Here is a 24,594-nt window from a genome sequence, read left to right as displayed (position 1 = left end):
TGTATCTGTCATAAAAATGAAAGCATTTTGTCAATATAATTAACTAAATATAAAAACTGATTATAATTTAATAAGATAATATTTCTAATACTTCAGAACTTCTTACAGTAGGTAGAAAGATGACCCTACAAGATGGCAGCAAGATGGATAAGTGGCATCATTTCATGGTGTTTTAAACCACTAGATTGGACCAACCTTTCATCTTGCTTCTCCATTATCAAAGTATTGGTGTCTAGATCTTTTTTTTCCCCCTTATTTTTTTCTACATCTTCTTAATCAAGGTTTCATGACTTAGGGATAGCTTCTCTTCACAAACCTGTTGGCTTATCAACAAAAATTTCTGAGAGGAGGAGGAGTTTTCCTTTTCAGAATTTTTTTTTTTGCTTTGGATTCTTCATATTGGTTTTGATACTTTATTTAGTAACAAAAACCTGTCTCATTTGAAATTGTCTTTCTTTTTATTTGTGAGCCATTTCTGTAGGTTAGAATAAGCAAATGATAGGGTAGAGAAGCTAGGACCAAAGTCAAGTTTAGATTTGACCTATATCAAACTGATACTTCACTAAAATCTAGAAAACTCCTATTTCTTGCTTTGAGACATATTGCATCCATTTTGACCTATTTAGTGTTTGAAACATAATTGGTGATAAAAATGTCATATAATTTTTAAAGTAACAGAATATAGATCACTATTTAACTCCTTTATGACTGTCACCAAACATTACCAATCTCCCTATTATCAAAACACCTCATCAAAACAGAATTTTGCTATCAAACAATCTCACCTAAATGAAACACAAATCTGAAGCCATGAAGTAAATAAATACACAAAAAACTCTGAGAAGCCAAAATTGATTTTTTATAAAGCCCACGCACATGTACTTCACTGCTAGGAGAGAACCTCAGGTGTCCACTCAGAACCTATTTTCTCTTACTTTCCTCACAAGACTAACAAAGTTGTCTGATTTCCAAGATCACAACAGATTAGGAATAGCAAATGAAAGAAAATGGGCTACTATAGGCAGGTACATTGATAGCAGGGAGAAGTGACAGCTAGCACCAAGGGAGGACACACCCACACCCATACCTACCACCCAATAACAAGACAAGGAGTTCAAAAAGCATCACAATAGAAAACCATTTAGTATAAAGGAGACAGCACTATTATACTTCAGTAGATACTGGAAGCATCATTGTATTAGAGAATATTACAACAACTGATATATATAATGAAAACCTGAAGAACCAAACCAAAATTAAATTTTGCTACATATGCTTTTTTAAGGCATCAAGGACCTATATGATCAAAAGTTTAAAAAAGGTTTTAAGCAAGCATGTTTTTTAAAAAAAATCTTGATGATTAAAGAGGAGACAAACGCTATTTGGAAAAACTGATTATCTAGAATGACAAATTCTCCTTTAAGATTATGGAAAGCCACAAGTTTAGTGTACTATATAATTATAATTCATTTTGTAATATATCCCACTAAAAAACCCACATACTACTTAGGAATAAATGAGTAAGCATTTATTTATTAAATATCTACTATATCAAAGACACTCTGCTAGGCACTGGGGATAAAACAAACAAACAAAAAATACCAGGTAAATTTTAAAGTAGGAGGCACTAGCAGTCAAAAAGAATAAGAAAGGCCTCATAGTGAAGGTAGCACTTGTGTTCAATTTGAAGGAAACTAGGGATTCTAAGAGGTTGAAGTAAGGAAAGAATGCATTCCATACATGGGTGAACTGTTTGTTAGATATTCAGTTGGGGTAGAAATAATTTATATAAAACAAATTATTATTTATATTTAATCAAACAAAAATATATTTAAGTTCTAATCTTCTAAAATTGAATCCTAGGTTGATTGTACAGTATTTTTCTACCAAAAACTCTTAAGTTTTTTTGATAAATGTTGCCTTAGCTTCACAATGTTCCTTTCAGGCAAGGAAAGGCAGACACTATCAACATTATTTTAAAAGATGGTGAAATAAAAGCATCATTAAGTGAGTTACCCATAATCACACAATAAATCAGAAAGCAACCTTAAACAGAAATCAGATGTGCTTCCAGCCTGAAAAAAATGTAACAATGTATACTTGGTAGTAATGTTATTAGGTCTGACCCCTCCCTTTCTGTTTCCATTGTCCTATTAGTTCAGGTTTCCATAACCTGGTGCCTGGGATAATAGCCTTCAAACATGTTTCCCTAGCTTTTAGTCCTTCCCTTTACCAATTCCTCCTTTACATAGCTGTTAACTTAATCTATGTAATATGCAATTCTTTTGCTCTTCCCAGCTTAATAAACATTCATTGTCTCCCACTAAGAGAATAAAATACATACTGCTTTCTTTGGCATTAAAGGCCAGAGAAAATCATACTACTCTTCTTCATACAGTATACATTTTAGTGAAACCAGATTACTAACTTTTGTCATATCTTGCCCTGTCTTCTTCCTTTCCCTCTGATCCAGAGGACAGGAAAGAAATAAGATGCAAGTTTGATAAAGTATAAAAGACAAGGAAGTTAGATAGATGGGCCTCTCTCAGTCTCTCTCAGTCTGTCTCTCTGTCTCTGTCTTTGTCACTCTCTGTCTCTTCCTTTTTGATGAGAAAGATCTGAGCATATCTTTGGGCAAAGGGGAAGAAACAAACTGATGGATAAAAGAGATAAGAAGATTGATAAAATAATGAGGTTGAGGGGCCAGAATCAAGGGTACAGGAAAAGGGATTAACACTGACAAGAGAGCTGCCTTAATTAAAAGAAAGGAAAGAAAGAAAGAAAGAAGGAAGGAAGGAAGGAAGGAAGGAAGGAAGGAAGGAAGGAAGGAAGGAAGGAAGGAAGGAAGGAAGGAAGGAAGGAAGGAAGGAAGGAAGGAAAGGATGGATGGATGGATAAGTGAAGGCCTGGGAAAGCTATGGAACTAAATGAATGAATTAAAAATCACTTAATAATGCTTACAATGTGCCAAGTATTGTACTAGGGATATAAATAAATAAATAAAAGAAGTTTATATCCTAATGGAAGAGACAACAGGCAAAGGGGAGTAATGGCCAGAGAACCCTACTTTGGTCTAAGATTAACCTTCAGGGGATAATGGATGTGATGATAAGGAAGAAGAATAAACACTCCATCCAGGAATAATGGTGAAGTGATCTGAATGTAGTTGGGAAAGTGCCAAAGTAATATGGGCTGCTCCCATCCCCCACAAAAAAACTAGAGAAATCTAGCTATGTACTTATACTGAGTTTAGGGGAGATAAGTTTTTCTTTACTTGGATGATGCGTAAGTTAATAAAAAAAAAGAATGAATATATTTTCACCAGATGGCAGAAAAAGATGCCCTTTGACAATGTCCCTAATTTGATATATGATAAATCAATAAATCCTAGAGACTACAGACCACTGGAAAGCTGTGGAGTTACTGTAACAAATCTGCTAAATGTTGTCATTACATATTTTCTTAAACAACTGTTACTTAGAGTACAAATGCTATTTTGTGGGATCCATGTATGTAGCTTCCTAATGTTAATAGGAAGTCCTCATATCTAAAAATAATGGAAACCGTGGGGACAAATCTTAAAATAGTCAGAATATTTAGATTTCTGAATTTGAACCCTCTGAATACAGGTTTAAAAGTTCAGTAAAAATAGATGCACAGATTTCACAAGCAATATTAGAGTGTTTGATAATTTACTGTGATTTAGCTTGTCTATTTTTCCAGAACTGCTGCTATAATACTGAGTTAATGTCAAATTTAGGCAAATATATTTATATATTAAATTTCTACAAAAAATATCTTTATTAATGATCCAAGAAACAATTTCTTGCCTCCCACTTGTTTCTCCCTCCTCTCCTGTCTGCCATCTTCACACCCTTCCTTCCACCTGCTCCCTCAATATAATATTTCTTCCATTAGGTGGCAGTATAACCTCAGTGTTAAATCTTTTAAATGCTTTTAGAATCTGGTCATGAGAGGATACAAGCATCTGTGCCGAGTAGGGGAATATAGAACTATTTAGAATGTACTTAACATGTCAGCATTTACTTCCATGTCAGACACTGATCTATGCAGCACGCAAATTGACAAACAGCGCTGTGAGCACAGTTCTAACCACAAAGCATAAAGTGAGGTCAGCTTACAGTTACTTTGCTTTGGGTTTGAGCTGTAGATAACATGTTTTCATAATCTGGCAGATGTTAAAATAAAATGCATGGTAAACACTCACTTTTTTGAACTTCATTTTGCATGTATGTGCATGTGCATGTATATATGTATTTATGTGTATATTCTAAAATGTTAAGTCATTCTCAAGCTTTGACAAAGATATCACTGCTTCATGAATTTAAAATTTTTTAATCGCATTCCTTACACAGACTGGTTTAAAGATCTGAGCATTACAGTACAACAAATCTTATAAGTCACAATTCCCATAAAAAAAATCCTAAAGTATCTTTAGTCATGGCATTTGACTTCTCCACATCCTAATAATAATGTTTATATGGCTTCCTCCTCTAATTTCTTGCCTCCTGTTTGAAGGACAGGAAGCCTGACTGAATTACTACAACACAACAAATATACCATTTTTTAAGGGAAAAAAACAAAAACAACTCTGGCCCAGCAAGCACTTGAAAAAATATGTAATAGTGGAGATTAGCACTCCTGGATAATAAATTCACAAAGGTAATCAGAGAGCATAAGAAAAATAGTAGGAACCAGTAGTTTTTTGATTCCTCTAAAAGTTTTTTTTGATTCTCTGATAATCAATGTTGCTAAAACTTAATTTAGCTAAGAAACATTAGATGAATTTCACTATATAAATTGACATAAGGCAACTCTACAGTATCTCCTAAGTCTCTGAAGCCAATTATAAATTTAGCCTAATTTAAGCCTTTTATCTTCTTCAGCTTAAGATATTTGCCACTAACACAATATAAGTAGTACACACACATATATATCTTTGTGACAATCAGCACAATAAATCAGAAATATAGACTTTTTACAAGCAAATTGTAGTCTCTGTTCAAAGTTAAGTTATTTTTTTTGAACAATTAGTAACATTTTTATAAGTATCAAGGCACCATGTGTGCAAAAACAGCAGTTAAAGCTTTAGGAATATGAAGGACTTAACAGTGAAAGGAGGCCAATAAATACCAGTTGTTAAACTTGTGGGTTGAAAGACGACAGCATGCATGCTGGGTACACCAATAAAATATTTATTAAACTCTGACTCATGCTAAAAGGCAACAAGGAAACTGTAGTCTGCAACTCTCACTTTCTTTTTCATTTTCAAATGGGTTGGCTACAAAACTGTGTGACACCTCACTGTTCCACACTGTACTTTTGACTGTCATCTGTAGAAAATTTCCATAAACATTCACATTGGAATTATTGGGGACTGATTCATCTACTTTCCAGAGGCAGCCCCACCACTTTAATCTGGTAATTTATCATAAGCCTATTAAGCACTTTATTACAAGTACCCACTTTGCTTAAACCATAATTCTCCAAACCTTTTAAACTATGTTTCACCAAGCAAATATGATTCAAACCCAGCTATTTCTCTACTGATGATGTATGGAAAAATAAAAATAGATTATCTACATGTTTTCAAGTAGTTAAAAGCAATGATAAATTATTTTACTAAGAAAACTTCAAGGTCTTTGAACGAATAAAACTAAAGTGGTCTATGGGAATGAAATCTGAACATATCCATCAATTCCCTAACAAGCCTAAACTTTCACTTTATTAAGTGATCTCAGTGAAATAAAACCATTGGTCAATATTTTAACATTGCCTTAACCATTTTCTATTTCTTTAAAATAAAAGTATCCTCTTTTAGACCAAGGTTTAGACAATCAAAATCCAAAGGAGATTTCTCAGATGTAGTATTTTAAAAACAGGACATTGAAAAGAAATTGCTTTTGGCAAGATGGTGTTCCACCTCTTCAGTTTCTATATTTACTTCCTGTCCTCATTTTTATTTTCTTGTTTTCTGACCTCTTTTTCTCCATTCCCTCACCCAATTTTCTCCCTTAAATAGTTCCAGAGAAGAGATCCTTGGCCTTCTTCCAATGATGACTATTACCCACATTTATGACAGCTTTAAAGAGATATTATTTGTTAATTCTCTCCCTATTAAATATCCTTTTTAATAAATTTACATTTCCCTAGATTTTAATATATTATGTACAATATATGATTTTAATATTTATTTAGATAATAAAATTTTTCTAGAAAGCAGAGCAGGGAATAGTGCATACATAAAGAGTAACAAAAGGGAGAGCAAGAGGATAAAGAAAAGAGAAATATAGGCCTTTACTTGCGACCAATCACTGGTTGTTCCTAACCAAAAGGTGCTTTGAACATCAATGGATCTTACTAGAATTCACTGCAGAAAACTACTAATGGGGATAGGATAAGGCCAGAAGAATACCCCAGAGTGACAGTATGAACAAATGGAGTCCCCTGAAAACAACAATAAGAACTGAAGGGGAAAGAAACCACAAGTGAAGTAGACATGAGTCTATACAGGGGTAAGAGAATGAGAAAGCCATAAAGCTAAAGAGACTTGCACTCCAGGTCTATGAAGAAAGGCAATTCTGGACACCAAATTCCAAAGCCTGAAAAATTCATTCAATGTGCCTAAAAAAGTCAATGTTCCTTAACCTAAACTTACTCCTTTATTACAAGAAATCTCATCAGAAGATAGCTATTCCCTAGGAAAGCTTTGGAAAGAATAATGCCATTTTGCATAGTAATATTTTCCACATTCAACTGGTGCAGGATAAGTAATCCAAGTCACTCAATTAACATTTGCTGAGCATGCATAAACTATGGGACACTATGCTCACATTTTTACTTGGGGTCTCATTTTTCTAAATTTCTCATTGTAATTATTGCTTTCTTCAAGACTCTTTATAGCTTTAAGCTTTCAGATTTACTCCTAAAAGGGTATTCTTCAAAGAGATTGCTCAGGAACACAGTGGTATAGAGGAAAGAATAGTAAGCTGAGTTAGGAGACCCGAGTTCTGGCCGTACTTCTACCATTTACTATGTGATCTTAGGAAAGACCTTCTTGCTTTTGGAATGGGGAAGTTAGATTAGAGGAGATGATATCTCTTCCAGATCTAAAATTCAATTTCTATATCTATAACTAAAATAAGTCTCTTGAAACTTCTTTGAACCATAGTGAAACTCAGGTCAATCCATGATGAAATGGATGGCATTTTAAAATAAGGATCACTATAATAAAGCACAGAGCAAAGAAATGCAATATATCAAACTGTATTTGGGGGTATTTTTTGTTTGTTTCTCTTTCTTCACATCAAGTACATCCATTTTAAAAGTAACAAATAAACAAATAGGTGAATGCATTTGGTACTCACTTTTCAATCTCAATGCCAAGAGGATTAGCAGGACGTAAGGACAAGGGAGGAATTCCTTTATTCCTGTCAGTGCGCATATCATAATAATTCATTTCATCAACCCAGACAGCAGACTGATCTAAGATACCTAGAGAAAACAAAGCACATATCCTTAATAAAATAAAGGCTATCAAAAGACTTTCTAATTCTTGCTATTCTAATTTTTTAAAGCCCATATGTAAAATGTATACTGAAGTAATATTGAGGAAGCTTAAGAACAAAATACAATTATGACTAATTATCCAATCAAGGCAGCCTAAGTTATCAATATCAAAGTTAATACCTTACAATTCATTTCTTCACGGAACACTTTTCAACAGACAAGACAAATTAAAATTCCTGTTGAAAAACTATTTTAAAAGCAATATACTTTACAAAAAAAGGGGAGAGGGCTTACTGACTAAATTTCACATTTAAAAAATCCCCTACACCAAAATGTAAATAGTTCTGTAGTATCAAATATGATAGCTCAGACAGAAAATTTAGAAGGTCAATAACATGAAATATAGTGACATGAGACAGTCCTATTGTGCTAATTGAGTATTTTGGATTTGTTCTAGCTTTGGAAAAAATTGCTGAGAAAGATCTAGGTATATACAGTTGAATTAAGAATATCTCAGAAGACTTAATCCAATAAGAAATTTTTAGTTTATGGTGCTAGTTAGTGATCCACAAAATAAACAGTTTTTAAGCTTTAATGTTCTGAATTTCTAAACCATGTTATTAGCAGACAGGTATGTTTTCCCAAGAATGAAATATATTTTTGAGAAAGTAAACTGCATTTCTTTCACTTCTTTTTCATATAAACTTGTTTTTCCCATGAATTGTATAACAAATTAACATAAGACAATAAATTTAGAACTAAGAGTGAATCAATTTCCCTTCTACCTCTAATTTATAGATGAGGAAACTAAGATCCATAGATGGTAAGTGACTTGCCAAATATCACACAAGTAGTAAGGAGTTAAGGCGGGTCTTAATGTGCTTTGTAAAGCCTAAAGTTATCAAAGTCAGCTACTATTATTCTTTTTATCATTAATATTATTAAAGCTTGGGGCAGCTAGGTGACGCAGTGGATGGAGCACCGGCCCTAGAGTCAGGAGTACCTGAGTTCAAATCCAGCCTCAGACACTTGACACTAGCTGTGTGACCCTGGGCAAGTCACTTAACCCCAATTGCCTCACTAAAAAAAAAAAAATTAAAGCTTACAATATAAAAATGGTAAACAAGACACCAAAACAACATGACTCTTGCTATTTTCTTATTTGTACATTACTATAATCAATGCTGCCAATACAGATGTAGTAGTAGTAAAGTATTCTACTTTTTTAAAGGACAGATATAGATAGCACCAGGAAAATCTTCCTCTTCTTTGATGAGATATAATAGCCCTTTGGATCACATGAAAGAAGTAAAGGGTCACAAAGTTCAGTTTGTTACCAAAATCAGTTTTGAGACTCCTGTAGAACTGAATGAGAAAAGAATCTGGAGCAGCTAGGTGGCGCAGTAGATAGAGCACCAGCCCTGGAGTCAGGAGGACCTGAGTTCAAATCTGGCCTCAGACACTTAACACTTACTAGCTGTGTGACCCTGGGCAAGTCACTTAACCCCAATTGCCTCACTAAAAAAAAAAAAAAAAAGAATCTAATATAGAGCATTGTGGCTATTTCAGTGGTACTCATGATGGTATTTTTTGGGGGGGTGGCTGGGGGGAGAATGGAAAGTAGAAATGAAAATAACATTCATAATATTGAATTCAATAAAGAAGCAAAGGAATTTAATTTGAAAGAGGTTTAAAAAGGAGTGAGGGCATGTCTGAGTTGTTCCTTTAAAAAATGTCAAAATTAACCCCTAATTACTTTGGTTAACTTGGCTACTCCAATGAGTTCAAATTTTGATCCAGGAAACTCTTTGATTAAGTCATAAATTCACTGCAAAATAATGTATTCCTCTATATATTCTGATTCCTTGTTAAGTCATTCAGGGTGCTTTGAAATAAGAGAGGACAATGTTGTTGCTTACAAATATTTGAACATAAAATAAGATAGTTCTGGATTATGCAATATTTCTTTAAATTATTTCATGTATTACCAAAACCCATCTCTAAGAATGAAAAGAATGAATCTAGGGGTCTGAAATAATGTCTCTGGAGGCACCACAAGAAGTTTCTGCTTTTCTTTTGTAATTTTTTAGTTAAAGAAGGAAGGAAGGAAGGAAGGAAGGAAGGAAGGAAGGAAGGAAGGAAGGAAGGAAAAAGAAAATAGAGAGCCACATATAATTTTCATATTTTTGGATTACATATGAAAAGTTCCTTTATATTCTTCTTTTTGGGGGGGGAGGGAAGAATAAAAACAAATTTATGCAATCCATTTTTACCAAATTAGCAGTTAAAAGTGTTGTGGGAGAGCATCTAAATGAACCATTTTGCAAAAAAGGATTTGGGTTCTAAAAAATTCACAAGTGTAAAACCAACAGTTTAAACTGTCTACTGGTGCAAATTTTGGCCTTGCCACTTGACCTTGGGTCAGTCACTTTACACCCCTGGCCCTTAATTACTTTATCTGTAAAATGAAGGGTTGAACTAGATGAGCTCTAAGTACTCAGCTCTAAATCCATCATCCTATGATCCTTTTGTAGAGAGGGACAAAGAATTACTACCAGGTTTAATTGTTAATATGTGTCTTTTTTACAATACTGTCTCACTTTGTTCAAACTCTTCTTGCAAATTCAAACCCCAGTGTTGTACAAATAAACATAAATTATTAATTACTCAAATCTGAATTAAATTCAAGAGAAAATGTAATTCAAACTAGTAAGTTTTTTTTTTAATTATTTTACTTGTTTGCCCTATTAGATAGAAGGATAAAAATCATACCAATCTTTTCTGGCTTGAGGAGCTTGAAGGACACTGTAGAGGTTCCTTTCCCTCCTGATTTTGTTGTGACAATGATGTCACCCTTGTCATTTTTGGCTTGTCCCACTCGACATACTATTTTACTGGCAGACATCCATTCCGCAGTAAGGAGACAATTGTGTCCACAAATTGTCAAACCTGAAAAATCAAAGGAATCAATGAGGTGAAAACAAATAATTCTTGCATTATGTTGGCTATGTTTTCTGCTGACAATATCCATCCATCCATCCATCCATCCACCCACCCACCCATTCATCCAACCATCCATCAAAAAGGGACTATGTCCCAAGTAGTCAGAATGTAAAAACAGAAAGGAAATATTCTTGCCCATATGGGGAAAGTCAATATGCACATATAGAGATATATACAAACAGAAACTATCTATTGGAGGAGAGACACAAGCATTGGGTGATAAAAAGTCTTCATGTGGTATCTGAGCTGAGCTTTGAAGGAAACTAAGAAATCTAAGAGGCAGAGGTGAAGAAAGATCGCATTCCAAGCAAGGGACATGTCCAACAGAAAGGCAAAGAAATGAGACTGGAGAATCCTGTATGAATTTCAGTAAGGACAGTCTGCCTGGACTTTAAGTGTACATGAAAGAGAGCAATGACTAACCACGATTGCAAGGGATTAATGATGAAACATGTGCTCTGTGTGTGTGTGTGTGTGTGTGTGCGTGTGAGAGAGAGAGAGAGAGAGAGAGAGAGAGAGAGAGAGAGAGAGAGAGAGAGAGAGAGAGAGATTGTCCTTCGTTTTCAAAGAGTACTGATGACATCATGGGATGATGACTTGTTTGTGAATCGGATTTATGTGAAGAAGAGCTGTACGAAGCTATCAGCCTCATTCTCTCTTCCGGTCATTGAAATTGAGGAGCAAGACAATAGTCAAGATGACTGGCAATGGTCCAGGCAGGATGCAGTGGAAGACCTTAGAGTCTTCACTGTCTGACCAAGCTCTAAGCACCTGCTGCAGTCCCCTTCATGGTCACTGAAACATATTGTTCTCATCTGCTCAATCCATTGGAAGGAAGTCTTTACATGCTTAAGGTAGATGTTTCCATAAGTCACCAATATGTTTGTTACCCTCAACCTGGTTTAGCCCATCTGCCAAGACAGTTTACCAGAGTGTGGCTGCTGTGGATGGTACAGCTTCATGGAACCACAGGGGAAAGCTGAATGACAGGTGGACACAAAAGATGGATGAGCAGTCCTGAAAAGGATCAGCAAGTCCTCACACCTGAGGTGCTAGTACTCCTTGAAACCCTCCCCCAGATGGATATATGGATGGGTGGATGGATGGATATGTATGTCTGTTTACACATTTCCCCCTGATTCCCTCTGGTATAATTCCTCCAAGAGTGAACTCCTTTAACACAGGATTTAGTTTGGGTTTTGCTGGTTTTTGTTTTTCTGTGCCTAGTGTAGTGCCTGACATATACCACTCAGTAAATACTAAGTGGATTCATTATTTCTTTCTATATGTTACATACATGCTGCAGTCGCACCCCAGAGACAAGAAAGCGAAAGTCACAGTCAATGGATTTGGCCATACTGGGCACCTAGTGCCCAGGACTGCATTCAACTCAGGCAGAGTAGACATGTGAACATCAACAACCTCTTACCTGACCTCAACTACATGGTTTATGTATTCCAATATGATTCCACCCATGGCAAGTTCAAGGAAACTGTCAAAGCTGAGAATGGAAAGCTGGTGATCAACAAAAAGTCATCACCATCTTCCAGGAGTGGGATCCCACCAATATTAAGTGGGGAGATGCTGGAGCTAAGTACATTGTAGAGTCCATCGGTGTCTTTACCACCATGGCAAAGTCCAGGGCTCATCTGAAGGGTGGAGGCAAACAGGTCATTATCTCTGTCCCTTCTGCTGATGCCCCAATGTTCGTGATGGGAATGAACCATCACGATAAGTATAATAATGCCCTTAAGATCGTCAATAATGCCTCCGATACTACCAACTGTTTGGTCCCCTTAGCCAACGTCACTCATGACAACTTTGGCATTGCAGAAGAATTCATGACCACAGTCCATGCCATTACTGCTACCCAGAAGACAGTAAATGATCCAATGTGATGAATGGGTGTGGTGTTGCCCAAAACATCACCCCTGCTTCCACTAGTGCTGCTAGGACTATGGACAAGGTCACACCTGAGCTGAATGGAAAGCTCACAGGCATGACCTTCTGCATTTCTACTCTCAATGTATCTCTTATGGATCTGACTTGCCTCCTAGAAAAAGCTATCAAATATGATGACATCAAGAAAGCGGTGAAGCAAGCATCAGAGGGACCCTTGAAAATCATCTAGAGCTACACAAAGGACTAGGTTGTATCCTGTTACTTTAACAATGACAACCATGCTTCTACCTTTGATGCTGATGCTGGTATTGCCCTCAACAGACATTCTGTCAAGCTCATTTCCTAGTTTGACAATGAGTATGGTTATAGCAACAGTGTAGTAGACCTCATGGTGCACAAGGACTTCAAGGAGTAAAATGAAAAACCAAAAAAGGAGTTCCACCACTGAGGAGCCCACATCCCTAACCTATTCCCCTATACTGGGGATCCCATGCCTCATTCTCATCCTTGACCTAATGCACCCCTGTAGTAGTGGGGAGAAGCATAGAATCAATACCAAGCACCATAATAAAGTTACCATATTCAATGCAAAAAATAATAATAACAAATAAAGGGAGAAATCCTTCTAGGAGTTCCCTAGAATATATCACTGAAATTCTTATACTTTCTGGGCAGCTAGGTGGCACAGTGGATAAAGCACCGGTCCTGGATTCAGGAGGACCTGAGTTCAAAGTTGGCCTCAGACACTTGACACTTACTAGCTGTGCAACCCTGGGCAAGGCACTTAACCCTCATTGCCCCGCTTGAGAGAGAGAGAGAGAGAGAGAGAGAGAGAGAGAGGGGTAAAAAAGAAATTCTTATATTTTTAAACTTTTAAACAGGAAGAAGCATAGTATAGTAGCAAGCTGAGTTTGTAATCAGATAGCTCATAGATCAAATCCTTCTAACTAGCCATGTAACACTATGCATGTCATGTGAGAGAACAAAATCTACATCAGAGATGGAAAGTGAACTGCACTGGTGGAAGGTGTTCTCCCTACACCAAGTAAATCAGAAATTCTCTGTATATTGCTACCAGTCTGAAGTGATAATAAGTTCTGATATGCATTAAAGTGAAGCTACATAAAGTCCTATTAAGCTTACTTACAAAAACAATTTACTCTAAAACTACAGAAATTGACATTTTAGAAATAATCTAATACAGTAGAGTGGTATTAAAGGATACTGAGTAACTTATGTTCTAGCAGGTTCAGAAGTAGTATGTGATCTGCAAATTCAGTGTCAGCTATTTTTCTAACTTTGCATTTTTTATTTGTATTTTCTATTTCTAAAGAGCAGTGACCAATTTAATAAATATTTATGAGGGAAAACAGGCCAGAATGTATGTGGCTGGAAACCAAACACTTCACCCTTTTTTCTCTTCTTATTATTTAATTTGTTTGTGCTGCTCAGAAGTCAAGTTTGGGGATGCCGAAATTTTTTGTCAGATATCAAGAACACATCAATTGATGCCAAATTGGTTTAAAATACTGAAGAGAGGAACTCAAGTCATTTTTTGTTACAACTAAAAGCAGTAAGCACTGCTTAGAAAGAATATGGTATTAAATACAAAGGTATATAACTAGGTTTCTTTAGGCCTAGCCAATAAGCTTTGTATTCTATTGCTTGGAAACACGACATTTAAGGAATTTTCTAAAACCAAACTTTATTCACACACAAATGGAATTTTATTATTTTAAAAGAACTTCTAAACATTTCTTTGGTAATGAATGTCCTTTTTAAAAAAATTTTGTACTGAAATATATTTTTTATGGTAAAAAGAATCTAGTGGATTTAAAAATCTGCTTGGATCAAAAAAAAAAATCTGTTCCAGTAATAGTTGTCATGACATAATCTCAAAATAAAAGAAAGGGCTTCTTAGTTGGGTCCCATATTGGTAGTGTTCTGCTAGTAGACTTTAGACTGAACATAAATAGTCTTTAGGATGTATAAGAGATAATTCTAAAAATCTTCCTAAATTTTTTTAGGATATTATCCTAAAGAAAATTATTATTTAAAAAGACCCCTAAAAATTATAAAAATTCTAATCCTAAAACTTTAATTACTTGAGATATATTACATATACAGGGTGAGCCAAATAATGAAGGTATTTTAATATTTAATAATGCCTTTATTTTTTGTTTTTAATTTACAACACCATAGCACCATATACAGTATATATAGTAAATTAATCTGCATTATATGTGAAAAATCAAATCTTAAAGATGGAAAAAAATAAAGAAGAAAAAATTTTCAAAAAAATTATTAAAACATCATGATTTTTGGTCTACGCTGTATAATCATGCATGAAGATAGAGGGAGATAGAAAACTACTTTAAAACAATAGTTTATTCATAAAGCATCAATTGTCAAGTTTTGATTTACAATCTCAACTAAGAATTATGCATGATAAAGTCACAGCCTTAAATTCCCCAAACACTGGTGTACTGATAAGTAAGCACTATTTAAATTACAACATTACAGTGAATAAATACCAGTATAGTAGAAAGGATATCTGCATTTTCATTCATGAGTTAGCTTAAATGTAAACTTAACTAGAAAACTGTAAATTTAATGAAAGTCATCCACATATGAAACAGAAACTCAAGTATCTATAATCCTACTTCTTGATTTCTTAAGTATAGCATTCTTACTATGGTTTAGAAAGTAGAAAAGCCAATGGCACAAATGGTGAGAAAATTATTTTAAAGATCTTTTGTATATCAAAGTACTTTTTTTGTAGTTGTAGTTGTATTTGGTCATTGCAGTGACCATGCTAGTTAAAAAATACTCCAGTCAGTCAGTCAGTTAACAATCATTTATTTGGGGCCTACTAAGTGATAAATACTGCACTGTCATAGATAAAAAGCAAGTCAAAAGATAGTCTCTGCTCTCAAGAAGCTAAGCCTAAGTGATTTCAGAAAGGCCTGGAAAGACCTGTATGAACTGACGTATAATGAAGTAAGCAGAAGCAAGAGAACGTCGTGCACAGAGATCTGCAATATTGTTTGATCAAGAACTGTGAATGACTTAACTATTCTCAGCAACACAATGATCCAAGACAATCCCAAAAGACTAATGATGAAGCATACTATCTACCTCCAAAGAAAGAACTGATATTGGGGGCAGCTAGATGGCGAAGTGGATAGAGTACCAGCTCTGAATTCAGGAGGACCTGAGTTCAAATATGGCTTCAGACACTTAACAGGAACTAGCTGTGTGACCCTGGGCAAGTCACTTAACCCCAATTGCCCCACTAAATAAAAAAAAACAAAAACAAACAAACAAACAAAAGAGTCTGAGGAGGGCCTTACCTTGCTTTGCCTAATAATAGGTTTTAGCAAAACAATAGGCATATTGAAAACTGGATTTCAACAAGGCTGAAAAAAAGCTTTACATATAAAAAGCATACCTACAGTTATGGATAAAAATTACACAGGACATCACTGTTCATGTTTCAGGTCACATGGTGATAAACCTCCTTCCGAAGCTATGGGAAAATTGGAACACTAGTTCATTGTTGGTGGAGCTGTAAATTGATCCAACCATTCTGGAGAGCAATTTGGAATTATGCCCAAAAGGCAATAAAGCTGTGCATACCCTTTGACCCAGCAATACCACTTTTAGGTCTTTTTCCCAAAGAAATCATGGAAAGGGGAAAGGGACCCACATGTACAAAAATATTTATAGCTGCTCTTTACGTGGTAGCAAGGAATTGGAAGTTGAGGGGGTGCCCATCAATTGGGGAATGGCTGGACAAGTTGTGGTATATGAATACAATGGAATACTATTATGCTGTAAGAAATGATGAGCAGGAGGAGTTGAGAGAAACCTGGAGGGTCTTACGTGAGCTGATGATGAGCAGAACCAGAAGAACATTGTACACAGTATCATCAACATTGAGTGTTGATCTATTGTGATGGACTATATTCTTCTCACCAATGCAATGGTACAGAAGAGTTCCAGCAAACTCATGATAGAAGAGGATCTCCAAATCCAAGGGAAAAAAAAAAAAAAGAACTGTGGAGTATAGATGCTGAATGAACCATACTATTTCTTTTGTTTTTGGTGCTGTTGGTTTTTTTTCTATTTTGAGGTTTTTCATCATTGCTCTGATTTTTTCTCTTATAACAGGACTAATGCAGAAATAGGATTAATGTTATTATGTGTGTATATATATATATGTGTGTGTGTGTGTGTGTGTATAGATATATCTATATCTATATATATCAGATTACCTGCCGTCTAGGAGAGGGGGGAGGGAGGGAAGGGAGGGAGAAAAATCTGAAATTGTAAAGCTTGTATAAACAAGAGTTGAGAACTATCTTTACATGTAACGGAAAAAATAAAATACCTTATATGTAAAATAAAAAAAAAGAAAGAAAAAAAGAAAAAGAAAAACAAAACAAAACAAAAAAAATAAACCTCCTTCCTCAAGCATCTCAGGATTATTTCTATTTATAGCAAAAACAGAATAACTGTCTGCAGAATAAAAAAATATAAAATAAGTCTACCCCAATAAAAACAGTAATGCAATTTTAAATGCTTTTAAAATTTTTGCTAAAGCTTTCAGAATGAATGAATGAAAAAAATTATTAAGCACAGTACACCATAGGATAAAACAACAGTAAATGGAATATATTTCAAAATACATAGGGTGACAGATTTAGAATGGAAAGGGATCGGGGCGGGGGGAGAAAAATTTGGAACTATATAAACAAATAAAAACAAATCTTGAAAACTATCTCTACATGTAACTAGAAAATAATAAATAAAATACTTTTATGATTAAGCAAAAAAAAAAAACAAAACATTAGATTATTTGTACCTGGGACAATGAAAGTACAGATATACCTTAAATTGCCACATATTGAAAATTCTGTCTAGTCTGCATCTTTGTAGTCAATCTGAATGTCATGTATATATTTCTTTTGTATAGAGCCTATAAGTTAATAAATAATAATAGTTCATATTTATACAACGCTATATAGTTTACAATACACTTTCCTCAGAACAACCGTGTAAGGCAGGGCAAAATTATTATGAATTATTATTCCCAATCAAATGCATCAAGTATTTATTAAGTTCCTACTTTGAAAAACGTACTGTAATAGGAGCTTGGAATATAAAAATGAATAAAAAAAATAAATATCTGTTTGGACACAGCAGGTTTTTGTTTGGTTTGGTTTTTTGGTGAGGCAATTGGGGTTAAGTGACTTGCCCAGGGTCACACAGCTAGTAAGTGTAAAGTGTCTGAGGCTGTATTAGAACTCAGGTCCTCCTGAATCCAAGGCCAGTGCTCTATCCATTGCGCCATCTAGCTGCCCCCACAGCAGATTTTTAAATAGGAAAGTTACATCGTCTAATTTGTACCTTAATTAGGTGAATTTGGCATCTGTGTAGAGAAAGGATTGGAGAGAGAAAAGGTAAGAAGCAAGAACAATTAATGAGTTACTAAGATATTGCAGGAAAGAAGTGCCTGAACTAGGGAGACAGATATATAAATGGAGAGAGCAGAACGGGCAAGAGAGAACCAAGAGTCACAGGATGACTTCCCATGGTATAAACTTAAATAACAGTGAGAATACTAGAATACTAGAACCCTCAACAGAAAGGAGAAGTTTGGAAGACAAATGGATTTATACTGCGGAGAATATTATGAGTTTCATTTTAGACAAGTTCAATTTGAGATAACAACAGGAAATCTGGTTGAAGGTATCTATAAGCCATTAGGGAAGGGAAGAGAGAGAGAATGAGCACTTATTAAGCATCTATTTATGTGCCAAGCACTGAGCTACCTGCTTTATAAATATCATCTCATTTGATCCTCACAAGAAACCAGGGAAGTAGGTTTTATTACATGCTCGCATGTGCTCACTCGCTCTCTCTCTCTCATTTGATCCTCTGAGACTCATAAAAAATTTGGGAGGTAGCCACTATCATGTTATGTGTGTATGTAATGTGAATATATAAATATGATATATAAAATCAGATAAAAATCAAATTAATAATAATAATAGCTAACATTTATATAGTACTTACTATGTGCCAGTCACTGTGCTAAAAACTTTAAAAATTCTTTCATTTGATCCTCAAAACAAACCTGGGAAGGAAGTGCTGTTATTATCCTCATTTCACAGATGAAGAAACTGAGGCAAACAGAGGTTAAATTAATTGCCCAGGGTTACACTGTTACAAAGTATCTGAGGATGAATTTGAATTCAGGTCAGGAAAACACACACACACACACACACACACACACACACACACACACACACACACACACCCCTATCATGTTTGTTGTAAGATTGAGACAACTGAACAATTGAGATGTTCGTAAAAAGGTGCTTTACACAAAACAAAACAGAAGGGGCAGCTAGGTGGTGCAGTGGATAAAGCACCAGCCCTGGATTCAAGAGACCTGAGTTCAAATCCGACCTTAGACACTTGACACTTACTAGCTGTGTGACCCTGGGCAAGTCACTTAACCCTCATTGCTCCACAAAACAAAACAAAACAAAACAAAACAAAACAAAACAAAACAAAACAAAACAAAACAAAACAAAACGGTGCTTTGCATTGCCTGGCACACAGGTGGCACCGTATCAATACTTATTATCTTCCCTCTTATTATCCCTATTTTAGGAAACTTCTGCCAGAAGTGAACTCAGGTCTTCCCAAGTCCAGGCCCAGTGATTTACCCTCTGTACCACTTAGCTGTCTAGGTTCAGTACAGAACTGGCATTCTGGCAGATTAGATTCCAAGTGTTTTCACTGGCTTGTCCCCCATGCATGGAATGCTCTCTCTCCTCATCTCCACTTCCTCTCTTCCCTGCCTTTCATCAAATCCCAGTTAAAAGCTTTTTAAAGAAGCCTTTCCTGGTCCCCCTTAACTCTAGGGCCTTTCTTTATTATCTCCAATTTATCCTATATCTAGCTTATTTGTACCCAGTTGTTCACACATTGCCTCCCTGATTACACTGTGAACTCCTTGAAAGCAGAGATTCTTCTTTGCCTTTCTTTGTACCCCCAGTGCTTACCACAGGACCTGATACATAACAGGTACTTAATAAATGTTGGTTGACTTTGTCAAGAAAACCCCAAATGGGTCGTTAAGAGTCAGACACAACTGAAATAACTGAATAACAACTATGTGCCACGAATTCTTCTAAACACTTTACAAATATTATCTCATTTGATCCTTACAACAACCCTGTGAGGTATATGCCGTTATCATCCCTATTTGAAAGCTGAGAAAAATGAGGCACATAGAAATTAAGTAATTTACCTAGAGTCACACAACTAAGTAAGTAATCTAAAGCTGGATTTAAACACAGGTTTTCCTGACTCCAAACCCAGTGCTCTTTCAATTGCACAAGGAGACTGTGAGTGAGTGAGTGAGTAAGAGAGAGAGAGAGAGAGAGAGAGGGAGAGAGAGAGAGAGAATGAGAATGAGAATATTAGGAAGCAAATATATAGAAATGATCATTGAATCCACAGGAATGAATGAGATCAACAAAGGAGAGAGTGTAGAAAAAGGACAAAAGTGAACTGATGATAGAGCTTTGGGAATGGTTGCATTTAGGGGATGGGAAACATATGACAATGAAATGGCAAAGGATAAAAAGAAGAATGGTTAGACAGAAAAGACAAAAACCAGGAGAATTATTAAACAGGCTCAATGGTCTTTTGACTTAATACAGTCTTCTTTACACTACAGAACTGACTATTCAGGGATAACATCCACGCTAAACAGGATCAGAGTAGGTAGAAAGTTAAATTTATAATCAAGAAGGCCTGGGTTTAAGTTTAAACTGTGTCACTTACTAGCTACATGACCAGGCTATGGGCAAGTCATTTAACTTCTCAGAGCCTCAGTTTCCTCATGTATAAAACACGAATAATAAAACCTGTATCTCAATGGGGTTGTTGAAGTCCAAATGAGATAAGGGCATGCAACAGTATTCTACAATAATGATAAAAATAATAATAGCTAACATTTATATGATGCCTACTATGTGCTAAGCACTGTGCCAAGCACTTTACAAATATATCTCGTTGCTGCAGTTATTATCATTCAGTCATTTTTCAGTCACGTCCAACTCTTCATGATGCCATTTGGGATTTTTGTGGCAAAAAAGCTGGAGTGGTTTGCTATTTCCCTCTCTAGCTCATTTTACAGAGGAGGAAACTGAGGCAAACAGGGTTGAGTGACTTACCCAGGGTAACAAAACTAGTTAGTATCTGAGGCAAGATTTGAACTCAGGAAAATGAGTCTTCCTGACTCTAGACCTGGCATTCTATCCATTATACCACCTAGTTAAAATCATTAGATCTCATTAGATCCTCACAACCATGAGAGGTTGGTGATATTATCATCCCCATCTTTACAGGTAAGGATAACTGAGGCAAACAGAGGTTAAGTGGCTTGCCCAGGGTCATATAGCTTACAAGTGTCTAAGGCAACTGAATTCAGGGAAATCAAAGATTTTGCTTTGATGATAAAGTAATGACAGTAAAAATTAGGACAGGGGCTCTGGAAATAGACAGGCAATACTAAATCTTGGAGACATTAAGAAGGAAATGGATGACTGAGGACATATAGGGTTTATGACCTGATAAACTCATATGACAATAATAATGAATTTAGGTAAGCAATAATTTTTCATTTTCATTCCAGATCATTCTCTATAGATAACTCTGATTTGATTTCAACATAACACATAGAACTGTAACGATTGGAATGACGCCACCTGCTGGAGACTTACTGTAGAAGAGTTCTGCCCATGAAGCGAAGGTCTTTGAGGGCAAGACCAGGAGGCTTTTCTTTGGCGTCAGGAAGTGACGTGGGCTAGTGGGAGGAGGAAGGAAGAGACTGGCGCTCAGTCTCGCTCTCTTTCCTTTGGACTCTGGCGGAGAGCGGAGCTAGAAATGTGCTCTCCCTTTAATAGATAGATGAATGTAGGCCTTTCTCTCTCTTTACCAAATTCTTATTCTCCTTAATAAATGCTTAAAAGTCTAACTCTTGCTAAAGCTTATAATTTATTGGCGACCACTCATTAGATATTTTAGACAGTTTGGCTAGAATTTTAGCCCTTAACAGAAGTTTACTACCCACAAAATTTAAAAGAACATTCAGGTAAATGTTCTTGTCTACCTACCTATGAGGTCAGTTGGCCCAGTTCCCAAGTTTTCTCCTCTGATGGTGACCTTTGTCCATGAGATACCTTCATTTGGAGAGATGCCTGTTACAAGTGGGGGTTGTCGTGATCGAGACATGCTATAAGCAAACTAGTGATGTATTTGTAGATAGTGACCTGTTAAAGAGAAAGAAATGAAGATCAATTCAATGTACTGTGAATGGAAGAAAACATTCAACAAAAATGACATTCAGAAGATAATAGAAAAAGCGTTCTTGGTGGTCTAATGATCAAATAGTTAAAATTTGTTGCAGATTGATCTTCAAAGCACTTCACTGGATACTGATTGAGAATTACACATTTAATTTAAAACAAGTGCCCTATACTCAAGGAGTTTTCATTACAATGGCATGTGGGATATGAACAACATCTATTACTACAGCAAAAACTGTCATAGGTAATTTATGAATTATGCTGTTTTTTCTCAACCACTTTCAATTTGGCTTCCAACTACATCATTCAACTGAAACCTCTTCTCCAAATTTTCCAGTGATCTCATAATTGCCAAATATTTGTCTTATTTCTCATCCTTCTTAATCTCTCTGCGGTATATGGCACTTTTGACAACAGTCCTGGATACTTTCTTCTCACTCGGTTTTTGTGACACTCTTTTGGAACAGCTGGTTCTCTTATTTACTGGTCTGAGGGTTTCTTTTCAGGTTTCTTGGTTCCTTTGATAAATCAATCATTCAACAAGCATTTATTAAGCACTTAAGATGTTCCAGGTCCAGTGCTAAGGTTGGGGGTACAAAGAAAAACAAAAAGTTCTGGGCCTGAAGTTTACATTTTAATGAAGACATTATGCAAATAACTATATTCAATTCAATTCATTTAACATATATTAAGTGCCTACTATGTGCCAGACACTGTGTTAAGCACTGGGGATACAAGTAAGAAAGTCTAAAAGTTCCTGCCCTCAAGGAGCTTACAATCTAATGGGAGAAGACAACATACAAAAGGAAACTTTAACAAATGGGATATCAGGGGTGCCAAGTTATGTGGCGTGAAAACCAAGCAGGATAGCAGATGGAAAAATGGAGTTACCTACAAAATTCTGAAAGTTCTGTGCCCTCCATAAAGGAAGGTTTGGGGAGGAGTTTATTGTTCTGCTCTCCAGTCCTCCAATCACAGAGGAGAGTCAACATATACATGGAAGATAATCTAAGAGGGTAAGGTTCTAGCTGCTAGAGGGACCAGGAAAGGATAGCCACAGTTAGTGGGCAAAACATGGATAAAGAATGACCAAGGGAGAGTATGATGTAGTAGTTAAGAGAGGTAGAAAGACAGCTAAGAAAGAGCAGTGTCACAGAAATACAGAGAGGGATTAAGAGTAGGTGGAAACAGTACAGCCCAGATCAAATTTATAAAACTATTTTACAACAAAAATCAAGGCAGAACAACAGACCAAGTAGTAATATAGAAATTCAAGGCAGAAACACAGTGCATCTTTTCTGAAAAAACTTAAGAATTCTGATCAATTCTATGATCATTCACAATTCTAGAGAACAATGATAAAGGATGCCATTAACTTCCTAACAGTTAATAAATTCAAAGTACAGAATGAGATACATGTGTTTTTAAAAATGGTCAGAGCAGAACTGTTTTTCTTGACTATGCAGATTTGCTAGGAGAGTTTTGTTTTTGTTTTTCTTTTTCCAATGGGGGATGAGAAGAGAAGTGAGGGGTAGACGAAAGGGTTGCCAAAACAAAATAAAGAAAGGGGGGTCATTGAAGCATTTAAAAAAAGATACAAAGAAGAAAACAGAAAGAAAAACAGCAGGAAACAAACATACAGGACAGCTTTGAAAGTTATATGCTGAATTTATCATATACTTAAAAGGAAACACAAGCCATAGATAACAGATATTTGCAGTTTCATGCACAATCCTTTTTATGTTCTACTTTATATATGGAAATGCTCATTTTACTTGTTAAGTTCAGAAAAAAAAGATAAAAATGCATTTTAAAGAAAAAATATGAAATGATTTGGTTATATTTAAAGATATAAATCTGTCAACAAACACACCAACTATGCTATGAAAGTTTACATGGGAAGAGAGTCTGGAGTCAAAGTAAAAATATAGACTTGACTTTAATGTTTTAAACGAAGTATAAAAGGAATGAAACAAACAGAAAAGTTCACTGAAAGGAAGTAATGAATAATGAAGGTGATGTATCGGTTATGCATACAGAATCTTGGTATATTTTGGACAAATCAAATAATTTTTAAAATGGGACTTCTTGTTAACTATGTCTCTTCAAACATTTTATATGTTGTCAGATGAGTGAATGTTATAAGTATTTCCTAGAAAGAGTATTATTAATTTATAAACAAGAAATAATTCAGTAAAGCTAACATAGATACATATAAAAAGCTTGGGAACATAGCCAAGATGCACAAGAGTCAAGAGTTTCTACAATAACTTTAACAGACATCAGAAATTTATGTTGCATAAAAGATGTAGTAACATTGCAGGAAAGATAACTATTAATGGGAGATTAGAAAATTAACCTGCCACTTTGATTAATGCATAGAAACCATTTCTTGACAATCGAGAAGACAAAATTCAACTAAGATGGAGAATTATGCCCTGTTTGTATAATATGATCACACTGAGCAGTGATTTAATTATCTTTTTGACACTATAAAGCAGTGTCCTATGTTGTACATCATAAATCAATCATCTGTCTTTAACAGTTTTTTTTTCAGAACTTCACCTAGCTAAAACAAATAAACCACCAAAATAAAAAACCTCTGCTGTTTTTTTTAAGAATAAGATATTTTTAAAAAACACACCAGGTACAAGACATTACTACTGAATTATTTTAAATATCCACATTATTTATTGAATAGTCTATAAAAGCTTAACAATGCACATTTGTGGTCCCAAGCAATTTTAATATATGCTAAGGGTTACAA

The 24,594-nt window shown here is 35.3% G+C and overlaps 1 protein-coding gene across 1 annotated transcript in view; it reads right to left on the bottom strand.

Annotated features, from left to right (window-relative positions):
* Positions 1 to 24,594, bottom strand: part of EXOC2 (exocyst complex component 2) — a 224,913-nt gene that overhangs the window by 175,048 nt on the left and 25,271 nt on the right. Inside the window, exons 2-4 of the mRNA XM_043975622.1 lie at positions 21,636 to 21,791; positions 10,303 to 10,479; positions 7,389 to 7,515 (exon numbers count right to left, since the gene is read on the bottom strand). Coding sequence (XP_043831557.1) covers positions 7,389 to 7,515; positions 10,303 to 10,479; positions 21,636 to 21,753 — 422 coding nt within the window. The 5' untranslated portion in view covers positions 21,754 to 21,791. The remainder of the gene's footprint in view (positions 1 to 7,388; positions 7,516 to 10,302; positions 10,480 to 21,635; positions 21,792 to 24,594) is intronic.

This window comes from Dromiciops gliroides, chromosome 1 (genome assembly GCF_019393635.1).
Source record: "Dromiciops gliroides isolate mDroGli1 chromosome 1, mDroGli1.pri, whole genome shotgun sequence".
Taxonomy (NCBI): domain Eukaryota; kingdom Metazoa; phylum Chordata; class Mammalia; order Microbiotheria; family Microbiotheriidae; genus Dromiciops; species Dromiciops gliroides.
The sequence above is the reverse complement of the archived record's forward strand: the minus strand, read 5'-3'. Positions and strand labels throughout refer to the sequence as shown.